The 15971-nt window shown below is 43.2% G+C and overlaps 1 protein-coding gene across 10 annotated transcripts in view; it reads right to left on the bottom strand.

Annotated features, from left to right (window-relative positions):
• The window catches only part of LOC139052300 (protein transport protein Sec16B-like), a 492173-nt gene that overhangs the window by 124398 nt on the left and 351804 nt on the right, over window positions 1–15971 (bottom strand). For 9 of the 10 annotated variants that reach the window (XR_011509833.1, XM_070529379.1, XM_070529385.1 and 6 more), the window contains 2 exons: window positions 11833–11964; window positions 4259–4557 (listed from right to left, as the gene is read on the bottom strand). Coding sequence is in view for 9 of the 10 variants with exons in the window: in XM_070529379.1 (XP_070385480.1) it covers window positions 4259–4557; window positions 11833–11964 (431 nt within the window). In the remaining variant the exon portion in view is untranslated. The remainder of the gene's footprint in view (window positions 1–4258; window positions 4558–11832; window positions 11965–15971) is intronic. The other variant, XM_070529387.1, reaches the window with a different exon arrangement.

Genomic DNA, 15971 nt, shown 5'->3' with positions numbered 1-15971 from the left:
ACAGCATTCGTGACACCAGACGGACTATACGAATTCAAGGTACTTCCATTCGGCCTCTGTTCCGCACCTGCCACCTTTCAGCGGATGATGGACACTGTGCTCTCCGGGTTAAAGTGGCAGTCCTGTCTGGTTTATCTTGACGATGTCGTTATTTTTTCTACCACCTTTGCTCAGCATGTGGAATGACTAAGGACTGTGCTTGAAGCTATTAGTTCAGCAGGGCTGACGATAAAGCCACAAAAATGTCACTTCGGCTTCCATGAGCTCCTTTTCCTCGGCCATGTGATTAGCTCCGAAGGCATCCATCCGTCCTGACCCTGAGAAGACCGCAGCAGTAGAAAAGTTTCCTAGACCAACCAACAAAAAGGCCATTAGGCAATTCCTAGGACTTTGTGCCTATTACAGGCGTTTCGTCAAAAACTTTTCGAAGATTGCCGAGCCGTTAACGCAATTAACGAAAGAAGATATGCCTTTCGTATGGCACAGTGAACAAGACGATGCATTCAATGAGCTGCGACGGTGACTCCAAAACCACCCGGTCCTTGAGCACTTTGATGAGGAAGCGGAAACAGACATCCATACAGACGCCAGCAATTTAGGACTTGGTGCCGTCCTCGTTCAATGGCAAAACGGAGACGAAAGAGTGATTGCATACGCTAGCCGCACTCTTTCGAGGGCTGAAACCAACTATTCAGCCACCGAAAAAGAATGCCTCGCAGTAATATGGGCCATAGGAAAATTCCGCCCATACTTATACGGTAGACCGTTCCGAGCAATCAGTGACCATCACTCATTGTGCAGGCTTGCAAACCTGAAAGATCCTTCTGGACGACTTGCTAGATGGAGTCTGAGGCTGCAGGAATACGACATAACGGTTGTGTACAAGTCAGGTCGCAAGCACAGTGATGCTGATTGTTTATCACGTGCTCCGGTCGAATCTGCTCCTGTGAACGATGGAGATGAATTCCCGTTTCTGGGAGCCGTGACCACATCTGAGATGGCCAAACACCAGCAGTCTGATGCCGAGTTGCTTCTACTCATCAGGCACCTTGAGGGACACAAATAGTTGTATCTGTATTCCCTTAACTGTCCGTTACAATATTTCTTTAGTTACATCCTCCACAACTACGAAATGTAGTAATCTTTGGAGGCACTTCCTTGTGTATTAAATTTTCACAAAAATCATCGCGCTGTAACTTTGGCGTTTTGTAGTTTACAAAGAGCTGAAATCTATCCAAACTGCATGTATAAATTAGTGGAACTATGCAAGAAAAGGCGAGTAAACTTTAACTAACTTTTCTTTTGGTTTGGATCAGAGAGCAAACGGGTATAGAGGATATTCTAATTGACATTAAGAGGAAAAAATGGCACTGGGCCAGGTCATGTAATGTACATATTAAATGATCATTGGACCATTAGGGTGACAGAATGGGTCCCAAGAGAAGGGAAACACAGTAGAGGACGGCAGAAGACTAGGTGGTGTGACGAAATTAGGAAATTTACGGGTGCTAGTTGGAATCGGCTGGCGTACGACAGGGGTAATTGGAGACCGCAAGAAGAGGCCTTCGTCCTGGCAGTGGACATAAAATTAGGCTGATGACGATGACGAACTTTTCTTTTGCAATCCTGTGAGAACAACCTTGTGCACTTATAATTGTTCTATACTAACGAATTTGGCATACATACTCTTCAAGATATGCAGAATGCCCGATATCTACTTGGAATTACAATATCTTCCTACGGTAGCTGCGAAAGTACAAGGTTATATTTAATGGGATTGTGAAAAAAAAGAAATAGTTAGAAGTGTCCTTTTTTGGGGGGGGGATAGTTCCAGTATCGTACATGGTGTTTGAATAGATATCTGCACTTTGCGGCCTATGAGCTAAATAAGCTATAGCACGATGCTTATCAAGAAAAATTTATACACAAGGAAGTGCTTCCAAAGATTACTTTATTTTGCAGTTGTGTAGGCCATAACTGAAGAAGTATAGAAGTTACACAAAACCTGACGAGATACTTGAAATCTACATAAAAAAAACTATGAATGGCAGTATTTTCAAATCTGCAGTACAAATAATCTTTTCTTTTTTCAAGTAGCATCTCCCCTTGATGACAAAACAAATAAATACCTGAAGAAATGCTTATTTTCTACCTAAATGTGTGAAACACATTGAGAATAAGCATAATCAATGAAAAGAAATATATTGCGCAGAAGTTTTTCAGCAATAAGGGGGAAACTTCAGGCAAAAAACTGGAAGTGGACTTTCACCTCAAACCACCTAAAGCTTCATTTAGAATTTGTACAGACAGCTCACGTGTATGTAAACCATAGATGGACATTTTATTTGCTCTATACCACGTGTATGCGATACCATGGCAGCCAGACATCTTCCATTAGTCTGTCTCCTCTGACCGCGCTTTTCAAAGAACGCTAGTCGCATGCCAAAATTCTCCTGCCTCGTCCTATACTCCTGCTCTAAACCAAAATGACACTTGCTGCCTGTCATTTCTGTGTTGGCCAAAGACACCATATAACCAGAAACTTCATACTCAATACCAAAACTAGGCAAGAAAAAAAAAAATGTTTTCTGGTATGTTGCCTGTAGGCAACACTCAATAAAAGTTTACCACACTCAAGTTCACCTTATCCATACTGAGAGCTAAAAAAGAAGGAAAACTTGAAAAATTAGTTGGAATTTGTTCTCTATTGGCACACTTTTCTTATAGCATTTGCGAAACTTTTCTTGATAAACCACTTTAGACTCTAGCATTCTAAATTACATTTAAAAAAAACTGGTGGAGAGTTCATCCCATACCACCTGCCTGCATATTTCTGACCAGCTTCTCAACCCTACAGAGGTCTGTGCTGCTTCAAAGACATAAGTAAAAAGGTTGTATTCAAGCTACTTGTGTGTCCGGAGATGCACAGGTGGGTATTCTGTTAAAGGGAAGAGGCAGGCAGTTGGCTCACACTTTGCGGGTTCTGCAGTTGCTGGTGCTAGCAGAATTGCTGTCAATGCACTATGTGAGTACATAGAGAAGAGCCAGCATCATCTTCTGCATGGATCTTCCACAAAGGTGATCATTTCCAGACTTCTCACAGATGGAAATTCGTTCATGCTGTGCTAATGTGTGTTCCCTTTAACAATGGAGCTACCAGTACAATAAACCTATGAATAGTAAGCCACTGCATTTGGGAATTGAGCATGCAACATTGTGGCCAGCAGCAGAATGTCATAGCCACTGAAGCACCATGGCAAGGTGCACAGGAAAAAGCCTATCGAAGTTTACCAGGTTTAGCTTCTGATCCACAAAGTAACTAATTTTTATTTAAAGGGGCACTGAAACACTTTTTGAACATAGTAAGAAAAAAGTGCCAATCTGTCATAGAGGTTGCTGCAAACACATGAGCCAAACATTACTGCACTGCATGCAGGGAATTTACAATCTAGTGTCAAAAACAGCAAAAGGTCACTTGCTCTTGCTTCCGCAATGACGTCCTGCAGCGTCATCGAAAGCAGCTCGACCCACCAATGTTTATATATATATATATATATATATATATATATATATATATATATATATATATATATATATATATATATATATATGCGCATACACACACACACACACACACGGTATATGTGTATGATCTCAAAAGGGCAGAAAAATAATTATTTCATCTTTGCACTTTAAACATGACAACTATGTGTAGCTGTCTCTGCTGTGTGTGGCCTCCACGATGTCAGCAGCGTGCTGCATAGCGTAGTCTGCTGCAGCTGCTATGGGGTGCCACAACAAACCCTTTTGGCGTAAAGCCTTCAAACATCAAAGCTCTTCCAAATCCCCCGTTCCATGCATGGAGCAGGGGAGGAGAGAACTGTCTTGGCTTCTTCCCTGTGTAGCTTCCAGAGTGATAGCAGAGACTAAAGAAGAGGAAGCTGCATATCGATGTGGTACCTCTACTAATACTTGAAGGATTTGAAGAATGTTTGCAGCGCGAGATTCATAAGACAACATCCTTCAATAGTGAGGCCATCCTACGATTAGAAAAGTGTTTCGGGACCCATTTAAGAACACCTAACCAGCCTCAACACCAATCAACTGGGTGAAAAACAGCTGCCGAAGAAGAGGCAAGAGCTTGCCTGTCCTTTAAGCGAGTGTTCCTAGTGCCATTTGGCACTTGGAAGAAGTGCATTCCAAGCTGCACAGCTTACAACCAAGTAGTGCCCATCACAGTACGAGGCTTAACACTCACCGAGTAGGTGCTGGCCTTGTAGTAGTCGAATGAAGCAGGCTGGCTGCTGACAGGCGGTGATGAAGGGCCCGACCCATCTGCCTGGGGTGACATGCCATTCGTCACGGCAGCTGATTCAGAAGGCAGGGGCGGACTGGTGCTTACAAAGTTGTACTCGGCCGAAGGCTGTGCAGCCGTTGACAGCTGGGACACCGAGTTCCAGCCACTGTCAACAGACATTGGCGCTGCCACAAAGGATGACATACTCGTTGGAGGAAGGTGTTGAGAGAAGTCAGAAGTGGCCTGTGGCAGTGGTGTCCCTTAAAAAAAATAAAGATATTTGTTCCGTGGGCTTCAGTTAAAAAGTTTGTTCACAAGTGTTACCTTCCTAGAACAGTAACACTCCATGCACAGTTAGGAGGGTTAAAAGTTAAAATGTCATCGATTATTACAGATGCCCCCTTTCCCATTTATTCTTTACACTTATGTGTCTGTGTACTTGCTTGTTTACAAGCAGAGGTATGGTTGATGTCCATGCTGTCCGTGTAGTGACAAACTTCACTTGAGCACAACAAAAATTATGATTTAGAAAAAAAAATACAGAAAGCTTTTTTTTTCTTTTTTCTACAGGTGGTCTTTGTACAGATAACTGGGGGCAAATCTGTAATACTCCTTCCTGCACCAGTTTTGTCAGATGCAATAAGCACCATAATAAACTGAAGTGCAAGCCCCAATCAAACATTTACCAAAGGTCAGTTATTTTGTAATCACAGGTAAAGTGCACTAACTTGACAGAAAAAATTAAATGGCTGGAATACATTATGGCTGTAGATTTCTCAGGCGACAATTTCTCTGCCCTGCTATCATCAATTATCTAAAGCATTGTAAATAATTGCTGGCACAAGGCACACCTGAAGTGAATCACAACACTATTAAAGGGACACTAAAGAGAAACACAACATAAGTTCGAAGCACTCTTTCCAAACTCTACTTCCATTAATTTTTTGGTAAAGCGGGACCCACATGAAGTGCCGCAGCATAGGAATCAGTCTAGGTGCCACCTTGTGTCTGGTTGTGGAAAAAAGCGACATTTATAGTAGCAGTTGGAAGAAAGGAAATGGGAATTCTGCAGGCCAACCCACAACCGCTGATATCTGAACAATGGTCAGAAGGCGTTTTTAAAGTGGGAACACAATTTGCCTTCACCTCCACCCCCCCCCCTTCCCAGATAAGTAGGTAGAGACCCAGATGCAATGCGCACTTCTCCCCTTGTGAAGCCATAAACAGAAGAGAGAGGGAAAAATATCAGTGTAGGAAGTGGCTCAGTTGCAGAAGCTTTCTGTTCAAAAATAACAGTTACTTTTTCCACAATCAGATGCAACTTGTCACTGCCGTTAGAAGAAAAAATAAAAACAAAATGTCCCCCCCCCCTTCCCCCCAGAACTCCAGTGCTGGTTTGTAAATGTGGTGTCATGGATAGCTAAGTCTTTGGCTTCTTTAAAATAAAATGTAGCACATCTTTGCTGATAAAAAATTACCTTGGCCTGAGCAGACATTCTCAAAATTCAAGATGTTATGAAGACCTGCTGCGGCAACTGTAAGGTGGCACTGCCACCTGTTTTTCATTTTTTCTGGCTTACAAGCCTCTGTTTAGGTAACAGCAGCTTGCTTGGTATTGCAGAAGCATAATTTATTAGTACAGGTCAAAGTGGCATCTTAAAGGGATGCAAGAGCTATTTCTTATTAGTCACAACCATATGAAGAAGCAGGCAGTGATGCCAGAGAAGCCATGGGTGAAATTCATTATGCTTAACTGAAACATCTAAGATAAAGAGGAATAAAAGTGGACAAAAAGATAGCTCCCATGTGTAGCAAGTTATCTTTTCATCCACTTTCTTTTTCCTATTTCTGTATTTCGATGAAACGTAATTCCCCCAATGCCTTCTCTGGCATCACTGTCTGCTCTTTAATATGGTTGTCACTTTTTCTTTAGTGTCCCTTTAAATAAGTATCTGCGAATTGTGGGTATTGTTTTTTTTTTATTGCAATAGCAATTATATGGACACTCCAGGCACATTTCTGCCATCGGCGTCGCTGTGAGGTTCTGCATAAAGTGCAAGGGCAATAAAAACGTCGCTGAGCGCCGAATGCTGTATGTGCAAGTGAAAACATGCGAAGGTGAGCTGGCAAATGTGGCTCATTCTTGCGTGTGTGAGCAAAGAGGAGGGTCGGAAGCGTGCCCTCTCCTGTTACGTGCGAGGCACAAGGGTGAGGGTGGGGAAGGGGGGCGGGGCTGCTGCTTACGGGGACGGCAGTGCAGGCGCCGTATCTTGAAAGTAATCTGCGAAGTAGCCAAAGTGCGCGCAAGCATGGGCCTCATCTTCAAAGCACTCTACAATGTTTGCAGAGTTTGTGCAGTGCCAGTGGTTTCGGATGTGCTGTGCTTTCGACGTTTCCTTCGTGTTGAAGCAAGAAATGTCCCAAGGTCAATTTGATTGCGGCTGCTGCCGCGATTCCTCAGTCCAGCATTTTGAAAGCGAGTTTCCATGCTCATCGAGCGAGATGTGTTCATGTTTACCTGTGCGCACGTGACACCATGCTTGTTAATTCAGCTAAAACATGTTGGTGGGCTAGGTGGTTTGAATCCATGGTAGAAAGTGTAAGCATGACTGAATGAAGACTTGGAAAAAAACATACACAGAGACAGCACTGTCTCTGTATGTCTCTTCTTTCTACGTCCTCGTTCAGCTGCGCTTACACATTATATCATTGTTAATGTAGTTATAAGCGAATCTTTACCAGTTTATACAGCCAATAAAATTACTGTCCTTACTTCGTATGCCTATCTACTAATTTGCTATCGCAATCGGTGCTTCAACTTTCAGGCAAAACCACGACTTTCTTTTTCTTAAAGCAAATATTGAATACACCAATACTGAATGGAGGAATCAAGAAACATGACACTCTTGATTATTTCAAGATTAAAAAATATTCTCCGAGTAGTCTTGATGCTTTACAATTTCTTGAAAGGAAAAGACAACAAATTGGGTTTTCATTCAAACTCACTAATTAGCATATTTATTCAGATAATGACCTCACTGTCTTTTCACAAAAATTGATGTCAATTTGAAGGTAGGGTTCATTGTGCGAGGAAAAAAAGGTTTTGGAAGTTTTGTTTTTGCAAGAATAAGAATTTATTTATTTATTTAAATAACAAGTAAACTGCCATCAACACTGTTCCGTTTTATGTAGATGCAATGCAAAATATACAAATAAAATAGTGAACAGTTGTATAACTTCACTTGGAAATGAAGTTCTACTATGCATTTAGTATTTTTAACATATATAGGTGCACTGGAGTGCAGATGGCATGCAACCCGGTTACCCGTGAGGCTGTGCCGTCAAGTAACATGATGCACAGTCCGCACTCTCACCTGGAAAAAATATTTGGCAGACTCAACTGTAGTTGACATTTACGTAATGTGAAGCATCACAAGCGCCTCGGTGCAGTGGCTTTCACAGGGTAAATTCAGATGGGTGTTCTATTTCACCCGTTGAGGTATGCATCCACGGCCAAATCGAAATGTGCCAAATGTCTCAACGCATTAGCTTGCATGCGGGAAATTCTTAAGGGTGTTTATTCTGTCTTTTGACGCATGCATCCATGGCATAATGATTACAGTATCGGGCTTCTGTGCTAGAGGTCCTCTGTTTCAATCCGGCTGTCAGAAAACTTTATTTTGTGTATTTAAATATATATATACATATATAGCAAATCAATTACGCAGAAGCCCCCGCAGGGTGGAGTAAAGTTCATACAAGGGAAAAATTGTCATCCACCCAAATAGCGCACAACACCCATATGGGTTTAGTTTGTAGCTTCCTGCTACATTCAGAGGGATGACAATTTTTTCATTTTATATACGCATACATACATCCGGAACATACATCACGGCAACCAGTGGCCCACAGGGCACATACTCATGGGCCAATACCAGGCACATCTCCAAGATCAGCCTACGAAAATGCCGACATGCATCGAGAGATACACTACAAAAACTGCCTTCACTCGAAGAAGAATGCTTTGCATTAAAAAAGTAATTTGTAAAGGACAAAAGTGAGGTGGGTTCGTTACACCAGTAAATAGAGTATGTGTACTGTGTGAAGCATAACCTGGCCTTAGGGGAGACATTCCTCAAAAAAACATTTTTTTAATATTTGTACTAGAGATTTGAAAATCCACCCATTTAAAGAACATCTCAAGCAGATTTCAAATATGTTATTAGTTTCTGTGTAGCTGCTATAGTTCTTGAGTTAAGTCCTACACAAAGGAAAAATAGAGTCATTTTGTGGGCACTTTATTATGTAATAAATTTTTGCAGAGCTTTGTGCTGTAGCTTATTTAGCTCTTTGTAGACTACAAAGTGCCGATATTTATTCAAACAGCATGTACAATTGCTGGAACTATGAAAAAAAAAATAGGACATTTCAACTAATTTTTTTTTTTCACAATCACATGAAAATAACCTTTTGCACTTACTAATGTCTTATACTAATGAAATTTGGCATACATACTCTTGAATATAGGTACAATGTTAATATCTACTTGAAATTGCAATATCTCCAAACAGTAAGCTGCAAATCTAGATGGTTATATTTTTCAGAGAATTGAGAAACAAATTTGTTGAACTGTTCAAATTTTTTTAATAGTTCCAGTAATTGTACATGCTGTTTGGCTAGGTATTGTTAGATACGGGACCGTTTCCTGAGCCTACTTCGAGTTCCCCAGACCTCATCGAATCGCACCACAGCTAATTGAGGAGCGAAGAAGCACGGATGCCACATTCCCTAGGCGCGGCACGAGCAAACAAGTTGGCGGACCCCACTTCGTGTGCAGCTAGTGGAACTATTCACTGCTTGGCTCTTCCCGAAAGCGAAGAGAGAGCCTGGCACTGTTTCAGGTAACGTGGGTCCAGAAGCAAGACGGCTGTAATGCGCCGTGACAACCTGACGGCTGTAATGCGCCGTGACAACCTGGCGGCGTCGCCCCCTTCCCTCTATGGTGACGGCGCATTGCAAGTCAGCAAGGCAAGACCGCAGGGGGACCAAGGAGCGACTCTCTTCGCCGGGTATGACTCCATCGCATGGGCGCCTACCATAGGCCGAAAATGGCGTCACCTGAGCAGGCTCTCCCATTGGCCGAACGTGACGTGTCTTATCGACACCGAAGGGCTTAAAAGACGCAGACCAGGAGTAGCAGGAGAGATTCCTAGAGCAATCCCTTGATTCATCTCTCTCGAACTTCTGGCGATGGGCCGCAGCGTCAGAGTTGCTGCCGGCCCGTAATTACTTTTATGACTGTTAATATACGCTCACTGTAAATAATGTAAATAAACCTCCCAAGTTTTTCATCCCGAAGTCCTCCTCAACTCCTACAGTATCGGCATTTTGCGATCTACAAAGAGCTAAACAAGCTACAGCACGATGCTTTTTGTGAAAATTTATTCCATAAAATAGTGCCCACGAAGATTACTATATTTTTCCATTGTGCATCATCATAACTCTAAAACTATAACAGCTACACAAAAAGCAGTGCCATATTTGAAATCTGGATAGAAAACTATAAATGGCTGTATCTTGAAATTTCTAATAAAGGTAATAAAAAAAAAAACAGTTGTTTCGAGAAGCATCTCCTCTTAACTGGAGCTCTATTGCACTAGCAAACTGCTGCCATAAGCGACAACTTCTCAAAGTGTGCTAAGGAGTGCCCCGATTGATTGATGGGTTTTAATGGCGCAAGGGCATCTTTGGCCAAAAAGCGTCGAAGGAGTGCCCTCCAGCTAATCACATTCCTTGTCACTGAATGCAGCTTCTTGCTCGAGATCCATGTGGCTGGCAAAAAGCAACTCCCAGCAATGTTTGATACTTGATCTTGCCCAAAAACTTTCTCCAGCTGAAACATGGGTTGTCAGGGCAAAGCAACAGGTGTAGAGATATTCCCCAACCTCTGCTAATGGTTGTTATAAGGACTTGGTACTCGAGCTCCTGATGTTTTTGCAGAGAACAGTGCTAAAAATATTTGGCACACTTCAATGGCCACAGGTGGTAAAGTGTAGTTAACGTGGGTAGTCAGTTGCATTAGTATGTACATGCTGAGCAGGCAAGAGACAATGCAAGATGACAGGAGAAGCCATGCAGTCTTTCCTCACATGTCATGCAGTGAATCTTCGTGGCACATTCCAAAAAGCAAAATAAAAAGTTGTGAATATATGAGAAGAGAAAGTTTATGCAAGGATATACTGGCAAGCTTAAATAGATGCAAAAACGCAGAGAACACAGTTGTCAAGTGATTTTTCATATGCATGACTTTTAGACCTTTTTTCTTCATTTTCCTGCCACACCCCTGCCTACTCCATGAAACCAATGTAATACTGGCAATTGAAGTTCGTATGATATCTCACTCAATTTTTCAGACATGATCCATATGCACCACGTTGGAAACATTGTGGCTATTAACGAAATTGCCACTAGTCATGTCACTTGTACCACAACAGATTTCTATCAACTTGCCAACAAACACGACAAAGCAGCAGTGGTTACGCCAAATGACATAGTCGATATAGCCGTGACAAAGATTTGCCACTGGCCATTACGGTGGGGGGTTGCACATTAGCTTGCCACAAAATGCTTGTGCATATCAGTATTCACAGTCAGTGATTGGTCCTGATATCATGTGCATGGACTAGACTGACTTGGCATTTGGGATCAGGAGCAACCCGTCGGCAACTACTGTGAGAGCCTACAAGTTAGTCTATGTGCATACTGGACAGGTGGGAAAAGCTTGTGTATATGCAGAAAGCTCCAACTGAATTCTTGGAATGCAGTCTCAACTGCCAGCATGAAATCAAGATCACATGCAACATCTCCATTTCACAGCATTACAATTACATGTAATGTACAGTGAACTGCACAAAGAGCAAATGTGAAACATTCGTTTAACCTAGACTTTTGCAAGCTTTAAGTAGATCATATATCACTAAAGCAACAATACAATATAAAGATTTGTAAACAATGTTTCTGAAATGCCAATTCTAAAAAAAAAAAATGAATTCTTTCCTGGAAACTTGTTTCATCCTGCCCAATTACTCTGACATTTTCAGTCTCTATCGTGTCTGAAAAATGGGTTTTCCAGTGCAACAACTGTTATGCCTACCATGCCATTTCCCAGTGTGTCTGTCACAGTCTGCATGCAGCTTTAGTTAATTTCTCAATGCATGACAGTTCATCTTCTAGGCATTTCAAAACTGCAAAATACTTTAAAAACACTTCAAACTTATAAATAGCCTAATTCAGTAACAAAATAATATATAAACTTAGATGTTTAGAGATTCACACAACCCTGGCATTATATATGCAACTGTGACTGCATTCTCGCAATTATTTAAGCAGAGGCTAGACCAGATGAATGATGCAGATGCATCAACATTTAGTAACCACAAGCATTTCTGTCGATGAAAGGCATGCATTCAGCGCAAGCATCTTCAGAAGCAGCTGCTTTTAAACTACGAAACAAGCAAGGGTGCTACTCTGCTCACATTGCTCGGCCAAAGGAGAGACCCCCTGCGCAATGTCACCACATGCAGAGGTGTCCAGGTACGAGTTGTTAAATTTCCCTGACTGCTGAAGAATGGGCATGCTGCTATCATACACTGCGAATCCAGTACTGCCTGCAACAGACAAAGGGGAAGAAAATGTAAATAAAGCAAGCACACTGAGCATTCTACAATCAGGTAAGACGGGTCGGTCTACATTAAAGGAGGACACTGCTTTCAACATTGGTGACTAATCATTACCACTGGCTGTAAATTTGTCTTGGTACCTGACCAAGAGCAACAACACTGCACACTAGAGGCGATGACTCGGTGTTTGTTGATAATGCACAACTACAGTCGAGCTTCAAAATGGTGAAGTCATATTTGAAATAAAAATCCCTTCATTACACCCAATATATGTTCTAAGCGTACATGTCAGCAAACCGAAGTTGCTATTAGGTCTTGAAAAAGAAATGCAGGCATATCTGATGCCTTTGACCGACCAGAAAAATTCCAGCACCTACCAGAACTACCAGCAAGTGTCTCTTATCAATTCTGATGGCCTGTCAGTGGCTTGTCATGCCGATACATGGCACATGAACAATACTAAATTAAATATATGCTTTGCACTTTCATTAATATGCAACTACGCAATCAGAGTGATCCCATGGAATCTCCATGTTAGCTTGCCAGATGCGGGCCATCCAAACCAGGCTGTTGGTTAAAGTGAGCACATGTCTAGAATGTGTAATTTCAATTTCTTCTTGTTAATTTGACATTTTACCTACCTCAGCTTTTTAATGATAGAGTAAAACCTTGTTAATTTGGCCCTCGTTATTTCAGAAAATCAGATAATTCAGACTTGTCCTTCGCTCCTGGCAGGCGTATGCATTATTTAATACAATCAAACTCTCATTAATTTTTACTATTTGGCCGCAAGCCAGCCAGTTAATTTGAATAATTCTTGGATCTCAGTGAGTGCCACAAAAGAGCAAAAATGGCGCTAGCATCCGACCGAAACGAAGCAGCAGAGTCCATATAGCCCACCACCATCAGTGGAAATTGTACGAGAACGTGGGACACGTCGTGCCTTTATAATCAACTGCATTTGCTGCCGCACATAATACCACATTGGTTGCATGCCTTCGTGTCTGCGTAGCTGCCATCCATGGGCCCGTCGATAGCAACCGCAGTTTTGTCTGCAGCAGTTGCGGCAAACAGTAGTAGCGTTTTTGACTCAGCGCAGTGTCACAAACATGGCGGAAACTGTCGCAAGTGAACAGCATCGGCTACATCCCGATGGATAGACGATGTGTTAGCGACCACCTCACTGGCACAAAAATAATTTGGATGTGTACGCAGTAGTGAAAAGCATCTTCCGAATGAAGTCACAATGCCTTCACTGATGCAAGCACTAATCTGTGACGATACGACCAGAATTGCAGCTTCTGCACTGGTTTTGTGCAAAATAGAAACAGGATTTGCAGATTCATTCAGAAAATAAAAGCGTGTTGATGAAGTAACATTTGTTTATGGTTTTCTTGATACTTTGGTAATTTGACATTTGGTTATACAGACATTTTTTTTTTTCCGGTCACATGAAATTTGAATTACCAAGGTTTTACTGCACGGACGTTTTTAATACAGCAGAACTTCGTTGGTACGTTCCTGTTTGTTGCCTTTTCCTGCTTCTCAATAGTAGTGACCACTTGGGACACTGATGCCAGAAAATCCCTATAGCCAATTTTTTCAGCTTTCCATTGGCCCTATGGGAAGCACCTATAATAATGGAGCACATACTTCATAGAAGACAGACATGAGTACAGAGGCACTGAGTAACCATGATCTCTGCGTTTCAAGGTGTTCATACGCTCCAACCCCATCCTTCCTCTAATGCACACATCAAGCGAGTTTGCAGTGTCACTGTTGATATCTTCACAAATAAGCGAAGATGACCAATGAAAATTTTGAAAATCATTTGTTAGTGAAGGTAAAGTGTGGAGGGCTGCAGGAGACGCACTGAAAGAGCTAGGCCAGCTCATTCTATTTACTGCATTTGCGCGATGTTAACAAGATTGGGAGATAAGCAACATAAAAGTAATAGATTACTTTTCAGTAGGGGCATGCGAATACTCGATTATTACCGAATCACCAGCCGTGGTTGCTCAGTTGTTGGGCTGCTGAGCACGAGGTGGCGGGATCGAATCCCGGCCACGGCGGCTGCATTTCGATGGGGGCGAAATGCGATAACACCCGTGTACTTAGATTTAGGTGCATGTTAAAGAACCCCAGGTGGTCGAAATTTCCGGAGTCCTCCACTACGGTGTGCCTCATAATCAGAAAGTGGTTTTGGCACGTAAAACCCCACAATTTAATTTTTTAATTATTATCGAATCGAATAGGGAACGTTCAAAAGTTTGATTCACGAATCAAATATCTCTTATTTTCGATAAATTCAATGTGGAAACCTGTGCAGTGCGACAGGCGGCGTGCACTGCGCAGTCCCTCGAGCTCGATTCAGGTGCCGCCCAAGCGAGCATTTCACTTCGTTTTCTACGCAAGAGGAGCGCCGAGTGCACTGCGGATGGGCCACCCCGGCTGATGTGGTAGAGAACTTTGTCACTGTGAGTGCACCCAGATGTCAGCCCAATGTGGGATCACACACACAGCGCACGAATGCCACAGAATGGTGCCGGGTCGGCCGTGGCCACCACTGTCGGTGGCAGTCCATGGTAATGGGAATAGTAGACAGCTGAACCGTTCTCTTTCGCGTGTTGCTGGTTCGCGAAAGTTCTCCTGCAGAGCTTGACAGTTCGAGGAAACGGTCCTTCTAAAGTTGCACACACAAAAAAGGGGGACTGTAAACACTGCGGGGCTTCCGCCAGACCGGCATACACTCGAGACAACCATGCCGAATTAGGAAGTCACACTTCGTTTCGATGAGACATGGTGGGCGAGAGTACTTTTTGCACGGGGTGCTAGACGCCAACAATGCCCCTGTAACAGCTGTCAATCCAGTCCGCACGGTTGATCTTGGGACCTATCACTGATGAGCCACCCGCATCAACATATTAGCCGCAAGCATTCTGCGATGGCTTGCGACTAATTGCCACAATGGCCACACTGCCTAGGCCATTAGGCGTAATCAGTACTGCTTCATGCAGCATTGGTGCCAAATCAACACAGATCTATTCGCAGCAGCTGTGTGACAGTCGGATAGCCGATAAACTGTCTCATAAACGAAAGCAAATGCACGGGATAGCAACAAAGCTGTTCATGGCTGCCATCTTTGATGTTGAATTCCAATGGCGGAGTCGGAGCAAGTTTTTCTGCTCGTTTCGGAGCAAGTTTGTTCCAATGGCAGAGCGAGGGCGGGAATAAGGTGTTCCAATGAGAGAGTCGGAGAGGATTCACAGCGGGAGTCACTCCGTGGAGCAGAAAAAGATGCTCCGCCAAAATCGGTGGAGTGGACCGGAACTCTGTGTGACGTATTTCCTTTACCACGTTTGTCTGCTGGGAGGCGCCACCGGTCACGACTCGCGAGGAAGCAAAAGCTGCTGCACGCTTGACGAGATATCCATTCCGCACTTTTAAAAAAACAACAGGTGAACGGCGCTGAAGAGACAAGTGACCGGTGCGGCGGTGCTGGGAGCAAACAGCGGAAGGAAATGACAACACGCAAGGTATCCTGGGTAACTCGGCGATACAAGTTCCGCTTCCGCCTTGCTCCGGCGGCGCAAGTTGTGTTCCACTCGCGGATCTGGAGGCGTTGCACTGCGCCAGAGTCGAGTGCTCGCTCGCGGAGTCCGTCGGCTGCTCCGACTCCGCCATTGGAATTCAACATGAGACACACTGTACGCTGGACTCTCGTTCTTGATGTCCTTCATTGACGCATATCAATCTCTTTTTGTAGCTTTGAGCAACCCGTCATAAGACTAGCTTTGGAGTTACACGTAGGGTGAGACAGTGTCATGGCCAGTTGCATACATGTGCATGGACAGCAGATGAACTAGGAGGAGGAGGAGGGAGAGTGTCGCACGAACTTGCTGAGACGCTCCAGATTTCATAACCTTTGACAGGTGGCAAATCACACCGAATCTGACCATGGAGCGGTACGGACAGCGCCTGCTTTTTACTGTCAG

The sequence above is a fragment of the Dermacentor albipictus genome, unplaced genomic scaffold (genome assembly GCF_038994185.2).
Source record: "Dermacentor albipictus isolate Rhodes 1998 colony unplaced genomic scaffold, USDA_Dalb.pri_finalv2 scaffold_21, whole genome shotgun sequence".
NCBI classification, from domain to species: domain Eukaryota; kingdom Metazoa; phylum Arthropoda; class Arachnida; order Ixodida; family Ixodidae; genus Dermacentor; species Dermacentor albipictus.
This window is presented reverse-complemented; position numbering and strand designations above follow the sequence as displayed.